The sequence below is a fragment of the Oryza brachyantha genome, chromosome 10 (assembly GCF_000231095.2).
Source record: "Oryza brachyantha chromosome 10, ObraRS2, whole genome shotgun sequence".
Lineage (NCBI taxonomy): Eukaryota > Viridiplantae > Streptophyta > Magnoliopsida > Poales > Poaceae > Oryza > Oryza brachyantha.
Window position 1 is genome coordinate 2,059,401 of NC_023172.2, and position 7,840 is coordinate 2,067,240.

At 47.1% G+C, this 7,840-nt stretch overlaps 2 protein-coding genes across 6 annotated transcripts; one reads left to right on the top strand and one right to left on the bottom strand.

Moving 5' to 3' along the window:
* The first annotated feature begins 1,685 nt into the window (after positions 1 to 1,685).
* On the top strand, positions 1,686 to 6,085 carry LOC102699534 (F-box protein At2g26160-like). Of its 5 annotated transcripts, none has more exons than XR_001551343.2 (4): positions 1,686 to 2,845; positions 4,307 to 4,624; positions 4,931 to 5,061; positions 5,809 to 6,085. XR_001551343.2 is itself a non-coding variant. In XM_006661584.3 (2 exons), exon 1 carries the CDS (start codon positions 1,761 to 1,763, stop codon positions 2,820 to 2,822), a length of 1,062 nt encoding a protein of 353 aa, XP_006661647.1. In that variant the 5' UTR covers positions 1,686 to 1,760; the 3' UTR covers positions 2,823 to 2,845; positions 4,931 to 5,399. The 5 variants fall into 5 exon arrangements, 1 of the variants encoding a protein (XP_006661647.1); XR_001551344.2 differs by lacking the exon at positions 5,809 to 6,085 and adding an exon at positions 5,691 to 5,766; XR_001551340.2 differs by lacking the exon at positions 5,809 to 6,085 and having other exon boundaries at positions 4,931 to 5,399.
* Positions 6,086 to 6,195: 110 nt separating this feature from the next.
* Positions 6,196 to 7,174, bottom strand: LOC121055575. Its single transcript, XM_040528383.1, has 2 exons — positions 6,779 to 7,174; positions 6,196 to 6,661 (listed from the first exon to the last, which is right to left on the bottom strand). Exons 1-2 carry the CDS (start codon positions 6,950 to 6,952, stop codon positions 6,548 to 6,550), a joined length of 288 nt encoding a protein of 95 aa, XP_040384317.1. The 5' UTR covers positions 6,953 to 7,174; the 3' UTR covers positions 6,196 to 6,547.
* Between the last annotated feature and the right edge of the window lie 666 nt (positions 7,175 to 7,840).

A 7,840-nucleotide genomic window follows, 5' to 3' on the forward strand; every position in this document is an offset into this window, starting at 1 on the left:
GGCCGTCTAGTTTGAAGTAATGTTTTGACCAATTCTAAATTTGAAGTGGCGTTTCAACGAACCAGTGATTTGAGAATGGTATAATAGCAATAGCAATTTTCTCCTTGCACATAAAACACAGCCCTAATGATCCCCTGTACTGTACTTTCTTTCCAGCATGCTTATTGCACCATCCATTGATTTCTGCCCACCAGTAGCACCAGCTTGTTCATAAACAGCTCAATCATCAAATACTGCAGAAGCTGATATCATCCAATCATTATCTTGATCATAAAGATATAATATAGAAAGTAGTAGAGAGAAAGAAGATCTTTCAGTCTCATGTTTTCGTTTCTGTTTAAATTTAAATTTTTAATCTTAAGTTTAGACTTGAATTTAGGTTTTTTTACGATAGTTTATATCTCAGCATTTTCTTTTAGAGCAAGTATAATAGGTGATGTAAGAGCAAGTACAATAGGTGATGTAAACTGGCTCCAAAAAATACCGCGTCACATTTATGCTTATGTAGAGGAGAGAGAAAAGAAAAGTAGACTACAGATTTACAGTCAGCTACAGCATAAGGTACAAGACACTATATGTCTATAAGAGATGGACCATGCATTGATAATGTAGCGTATTATTTGTATGTAACTATTGGTTAGGTTAGCTCTATTTTAGCTCTTAATGACATGGAAAGATTTTGAAATTAGCAGCTAGCTCTTCTGCGACTTTACTCTTAGATCTCTGAGAAAACACTTATATAAAATTCTTATAATGATAACCACACCTCTCTCAATTTCTCACCTCTCAAAGCATCTCCAACAGCTTCGCTATTTGGCTCTTCAAGCTAAATTTTAGCAATTTTATCTAAAATATAGACCAACAGAGTTACTAACCCTGACTGACCAAACTACTACTCGTACTGCTAGCCAAAGTTGGCCAACAAAAAAGAACTTCCCAAACATGGGTCTACGCATGGGTCCACCGTCTCCTTCTCTCCTCCCACCATCCACGCCGAGCTCAACCGCTACTGCCACCAAGACCGCCACCGCCGTCGCCGCCACCGACACCATCGCTATCGTTGTGTCGTCGGCCTCAGCTCACCGCTCACCGAGGACAACCACCGCCAGCCTTCAGTCGCCCCGCTGCTCGCTGTCGCTACTGCCGCCGCCACTGATCTGGTCGTCGCCGTCGAGATCCGAGCTGCTTCGCCTCTAGGGGCTCGGCTCCCGCCTCCCTAGCCCGTCCGCCTTCCTCGTCGACCCAATTGCGGCCGCCACCATTGTCACCGGGGGCGGCGCTCCTCGCTGTCACGCCTCACCGCCATCCACGAGAAGAGGAAGAGGGAGAGAAATATGAAAAGGGAGAGATAGGGGCTGACACGTGGGGTTACACTTTTATAGACTCGGAATGGAGAGCATGGATGAAGATAGTATTGGAGGAAAAAATAAGTTAACAAATGAAATGAAGAGTTACTAAATAGACATATAAGACATATAGAAAGTTAAATTTAAAGAGGTTGTTAGACATGTCTCAAATATTTGTGAGACAATATTTTTTATCATTCTTGAAAAATAGCTCAAAGTACTAAAAATTTTAGTACATATTTTTAATTTCTTAATATACAATATATCTCAAAATACCACACTTTTATATATATACCTTAAAATACGAACGGTAAAAAAGCCGTCGTGAGAGACATGTTAAGCTCTCCAAAATGCCCATAGCTTAATTCCTCGAAACCAAACGCCGCCGGCCGCCGGAAAAAGGGCAGCGGCAGCATGGACTGGTCGGCTCTGCCCGGCGACCTCCTCCGTCTCTTCTCCCGCCGCCTCCACGACCCTCTCGACTTCCTCCGCTTCCGCGCCGTCTGCCGCACCTGGCGTTCCGCCGCCGCGGCCTCCCCTCCTCCCTTCCTCCCCTGGCTCCTCGCCCGCCCCGTCCACCCCACCGCCCGCCCCTCCCTCTCCTTCTACTCCCTCTCCTCCGCCGCCCTCCGCTCCGTCGCCGCCCCCTCCGCCACCTGCTGCCTCCTCGGCCACGCCAGCTCCCACCTCCTCTTCTCCGACCACGGCCACCCCTCCAATCCGCTCCTCCTCGCCAACCCCCTCACCGGCGCCGACCTCCCCCTCCCGCCTTCCCCCTTCGACGCCTTCGCCCCCATCACCCAGGGCTACTACCTCCCCGGCCCGGACTCCCCGGTGGTCATCTACGACGCCACGAGGGTCTTCTTCCACCACCCTGGTGGTGGTGGTGGTGAATCGACGAGCCCCGGCTGGACGAAGGTGCCTGTGGAGGATCTCGTCGCTGAGAACATGTACCACGCCGGGAAGATGTTCGTCTGCAACGACCGTGGCCGCCTCACCATTTTTGACGCTACCACGCTTGCCGTGCTCGGGGACGCAGCGCCGCCGCCGCCGCCGCCGGCGGCGACTCTGCACGGGGATGCCTTCAGATGCTCGTCCTTCGTTCCGTCCGGCGACGAGCTCCTGTGCGTGATTCGGTACTTCAGGAGCAAGAACAAAGCACAAGGAGAGTTGTTGGAGGATCCGTGCGCACTGGAGGTTCACCGGCTAGAGATTTCGAGCGAGAAGGGGGCGAAGCCGCGGTGGGTTCAGATGAGGAGCATTGGGGATAGAATGCTGTTCGTTGGGCTCTACCAGGGATTCTCACTCCGTGCCGCCGATTTCGCTGGCCTTGAGGGGAATTGCATTTACTTCTTCAGGATGGACAGAGCCAGCAGGTCTTTCATCTACCGGTTCAGCATGAATGATGGTCACATTGATGAATTGCCTGGCCCGTGGATGCATGCTTGCACTTGGTTCGTGCCAAGCTTGTCATAGCCTTTGTTCGTATATTTATTCAGGTAATCTTTCTGATTGTTTGGGCCTGCCATTTTTTGTTGGTTTGAATGGATTGTTGCAAAATAGTTCTCCATGAAATGCTGCTTCATGATAGGCAATTTTCTTGTGACATGTTGCTAGAATGAAATGTGAATTGATAATTTGCTACTGTGCATCAGAAGTTAGAATGGCTAGCTGATTAGTTGGTTGATCGAAATATAGATCATGATCTCTGCTCATTTTCTCATTTGTTGCTTCCAAAGAAAATATTCCAGCATGAAAACATATCTTTTCCACCAACTATGCCTAATGAAGTACTTGCCATTAAAGACATTACTTTGCTCTATTTGATAAAATGTATAAGACTTTAAACTCCAGTCCCGCTATATGTACGACCCAATTGTACTACCTGTGTACGACTGAAACACTACAACCATTGATTAGACAAACAGAGTCTAGAGAACGGTATTCCGTTCTCGACGGAATCATTAAATAAATTGATCATGTGCGCTCCGCTTCTCTGCTTTGCTGTTTACTTTCTGAACGGTTGCCCTTTGCTGCTTCGCTCATTAAAGTATCCCGTTACTGTAGAGCAGCATGTACTGTAGCAGTTCTCTTAGATAAGGGGGTTAATTAGATAAGGGGGTTAAGTGAGTGGCACTGTAGCTGTTGGATGGTTGAGTCGTAAGTAAGTCGGACGGTTAAGTCGTACGCATAGCAATTTCCTTTAAACTCTACGCAACAAATAACTAGCATGGTCGGTAGACAGTACTGCTGTTCCAATGCAAGAAACAAGTTACCGTTCAGGGCAATTAGTTCATGTGAATAATAGGAAAGCATCCTGCATTTTGTCTCATCTCGTGATGGAATTTCTCATGATTACCTCTTTCATCCTGTGCATTGTCATTCTGTAAACCAAATAAGAGTAGGTTTTTGCAGCTACCAATAATAGGTCTCTAGATTGTAGAAAGAAATACTGTACAGAAATAGAATGATTGTTTATGTTCTTCTTGATCTATTTAGCAAGCTCTGGTTCAAATCTTATAAAGCAGCAGCTGTGGAATAAATTATAAAAGTGTTATGCACTCACCTTAATCGACTTAATCCTGATTAGCCACAAGATTGTGCGCCCAGGTGGATATCACCGTGACTCTTGAAATTTCCAGACTGTTCGTACAGCTTGTATTTCTAATATTGTACTTAATATTGATTTGGCGTCTTGTTTCTGTAGTTTGATATTGATCGTAAACTTCAACTACTCCCTTCATTCTAAACTATAAGTATTTCTAATATTCAAATTTTGTACCAAGCATTCCTGCACTCCTTTCTATCATTCTTGTCACATCAATAATTCTCCAACCAATAAGAGCATCTCTAAGAGACTAGTCAAAATTTACATTCCCAAATCCTAATGTAGCTATTCATGTCAAAAGATTTCATAGCCAAATTGATGTGCACTCTAACGGACTAGTCATCTTTGCTAGCTAAATCCAACAGGGTGGTGGTGGTGGGCGACGGCGCTGAGGGACGGCGGCGGCGCTATGGGACGGCAACGAGGGGGGTGGCGCTGCAGGACGGCGCCGCTGAGGGCACAGCGCTGCCAAAGAGCGAGGGCGGCGGCGATTGGAGTGGGGTGGCACCGCCTGAAGCGCTGGAGCCCATTGGAGTAGGGGCGGTGCGGCTTCCTCTTTTTTTCCTATGACACGTGAGTCCAGCCAAATTTGGCTATTGAGATGAGGTGGGAGAGACTAGCCAAGTTTGGCATCGAAGGAAAAAAAATTAGCCATTCCAACAGCCTACAGGTTAGATAGCTCTTCTTTTAGAGATTGTTTTTTCACACAATAGCTTAGAAAGGAAATCTAAACCATTCAAAATTGAAAAATTTGTCACTGAAGTGACTAAGAGGGAATCTTTTGACCCAATCTTAATTATGCTAAACAACCTTAAATATTTATATTTTAGAATGGAGGAAGTATATTGTTGTGATGTACTATGCTGTACTCCATATTCTGTTTTATTGCTAAATACAATACCATCTGTTCCCCATGTTTGTTCACTACTTATTGCACAGAAGTATAATCTTCTTCAAATTGTTTCCGCTGCTGCAGTTGCACATAAAGGGATTTTGAATGACAGATCTAGTCTGGTGTTGCTGCAAGGAATAGTCCTTGAGATATCTCCAAATGTCATCTCAACTGAAGCAGTATTGCAGCTGACATACGGTGGCTTCTGGTTTCAGGTAGTTGTGAAAACTAAACTAAATCAGTTTGAGCTGTTGAGTTTGAGTACAGTCAGCAAAACATTGTTAGCTGTAAAGTGCGTTTCAATCTCCTAGTTTCTTAATATTAGAAATCATCTTACTTTCTATTACTGGAGGCTTGTTGAAACCTTGTGATCAGCTTGGACCAAGAGTACAACTTTCATGTCATGTTTGTTGACGGTTTTTCGCTGTAATCCCTTGAAGTGTAATGTTTCCCTTGAAGTGCAAGAGGGTTGTGTTATATTATACTGATTTACTTGTTGGATAATTGAAGTAGCTATCATACAGTAATTTATAATTTATAAGAATAAAGAGTGAAGAAATGCATGTGTTCTTTCTGTATATATCTTCATTCTCCAGGCAAGAATAAATTAAGCATGAGCACATGCATGGCAATTTCATCCTTAGTTAATTTTTCCAGGCCAGACAATTTGTTTGAAAACTTATAAAAAAAATTGTCCATTTTTTGTGCTTCCACATGTGCCACGCTGTTAATGACAAAGTATGAAAAAACAGATTGGAGAAACTTGCATGTTCAATATCCTGTCTCATTCACTTGCACATGGCAAACACAACCCTAATGATCTCAGTACTGTACTTCCTTCCAGCATGCTTCTTGCATCATCCATTCTGCCCATCAGAGTGACCAGCTTGCTGATAAACGTTTCAATCCTAAAATACCGCACAAGATGATGCCATCCAGTCACCATTATCTTGATCATACAGATCCAATCAAGAAAAGAAGCATAGAGAGAAGGAAGAGATGAAACCAGGTGAGAAGTGTGATGTGATGAGAGCAGAGCTGGGAGGAGGAGGAGCAGAGTATGGACAGTAAGCAGCCACATCACATGGCCTGATGGGTGGCCCCTTGCCGCCACCACCACCACATCACCATCACAATCACAGGTGCCAATAGCATCACAACTCTCTTGATGAGTCATGACAAAGCGCCCAGTTGTTGCAGCCACACATGCAGCAATTCAATCCTCCAAGGGAAAGAGATGAAATCTTGCCAAGAAAACAAAAAAACAAAGGGGAAAATAAAATGAACAAGTTGGGGGGCACCCACGACCTTGGGAACCTGAGGTGTAAAGATGATTGCAACAAATAGGATGAATGAGGAACATGCATGTAATCATGGCTCGCAATTTTACATAAATCATCCTCACAATTGTGGACTCCTTCCAGCTTAACACAATCATGATAATTGTCACCAACAGTAGCAGCAGTACCAATAAAAAGTTAAAAAGAAGAAGAAATAAAAAGAAAAGAGGAAGAAGAAAGTTTTGAAAGCCTCAATTACTGAATTTTGTCCTAACAAAACTTTTTGGCAGCAGCAGCAGCGTGGGGGCCGTGCAACGCCGCCGCATCTAAATCGCCCGATGAATCAATCTGGAGGGGGGCGCGTCCTCGTTGATCGTCTTCCTCCGCCGAATCACGGGAGGAGAGAGAGGAATCCAGCGTTTCAGCGGTGCGCCGTGACGAGCGTCTCGATGAAGCGGAGGCCGTCGAACCGCGGCGCGAACTTCTTGCCCTCCACCCGCTCCCCCGCCGGCGCCCGCTCCGCATCCCTCGATCCCTGCACGACGGCGGCCGAACCAAACCAAGGGGAAAGGAAGACGGTGAGGACCAGATCAGAGGAGATCGAGAGAAAAGGAAGGGGAAGGGGAAGGGGGGGGATTCCCCGGGGGCGAACCTGGCTGTGGCGGAGGCGGAAGGCGTCGCACCGCCCGACGGCGGGGGCGGGCTCCTGGTGGTGGTGGTGCGGCAGCGGCTGATCGGCGGCGCAGTCGCAGGCGAGCAGCTCGGCCCCGGACGCGGCGGCCACGGCGGCGGCGGAGGCGACGGCGGCAGCCAGCCCCCACTTCATGGCGCACGGACGATCGGGGTGACTCCTCCCTCCTCCGGCGAGCGCACCGGCCGTCCGCGCGCGCGGGGTGGGGAGAGGAAAGCGAAGAGAGAGAGAGAGAGAGAGGAGATTCGCGTGCGCGCGTGGTGTGAGCGCGGGGAGATGCGAGCGGGCGGAAAGCAGGGGAGGGGGAGGAGACGAGTGCGCCGTGGGCTAGTCAAGTCACGTTTTGTTATAGTGGGAGGAGAGGGCGGACGTGGCGTTGGGGGGAATTAAATCGGATCAGAGTGTTTCTCCGCGTCGCGTCCGGTGGGTGGGCCCCGCCTCGGGTGATGGACGGGACATTTAACTTTTTGCCATTTCTATAAATGACATCTAACATATTTACCGTCCGTTATATGTTATATATGACATGTGGGTCCTCATGTGTAAGGGAGAAAGAAAGGGAAGAGCGGAGGATCGGTGATCCGTAATTCGCGCGATAATCATGATAAGTAAAACCTTGGTCGGAAATGGGCGTCATCACAATATGTTTTAGAGTAAACTAGCAAATTGTTCGTGCGTTGCAATGAGATTTTATATTTTAAAAATATCATTAAGTTAGAGTGGTTGACACATGTAATCCACGGTTATTTTTCGTAAAAAATAGAGTACAAATAAAAAGGAGTCATTATAAACTTTGAAACTGTATGGCCCAGTAAAATTAAATGCCCATATTACCTTTAAAAAGCTCATTTATAAAGCCCAACCATAACACTACTGTAGCTATCTCTCCCCTCACTCACTCCCTCCCTCCCTCTCCCATGTTCTGGCGACGGCGCAATAGGAGCGGGCACGGGCGCACGGCGGCTGGCGGTGGGATCGGGTGCACAGTGACGGGCTGGCGGCGACGCCCCGGCGGGGCGACGG

Coding starts and splice junctions, on each gene's coding strand:
- LOC102699534 (XM_006661584.3), top strand. CDS start 1,761: ATGGACTGGTCGGCTCTGCCCGGCGACCTCCTCCGTCTCTTCTCCCGC.
- LOC121055575 (XM_040528383.1), bottom strand. CDS start 6,952: ATGAAGTGGGGGCTGGCTGCCGCCGTCGCCTCCGCCGCCGCCGTGGCC. Junction 6,662..6,778: donor TCCGCCTCCGCCACAGCCAG/GTTCGCCCCCGG, acceptor GCCGTCGTGCAG/GGATCGAGGGATGCGGAGCG.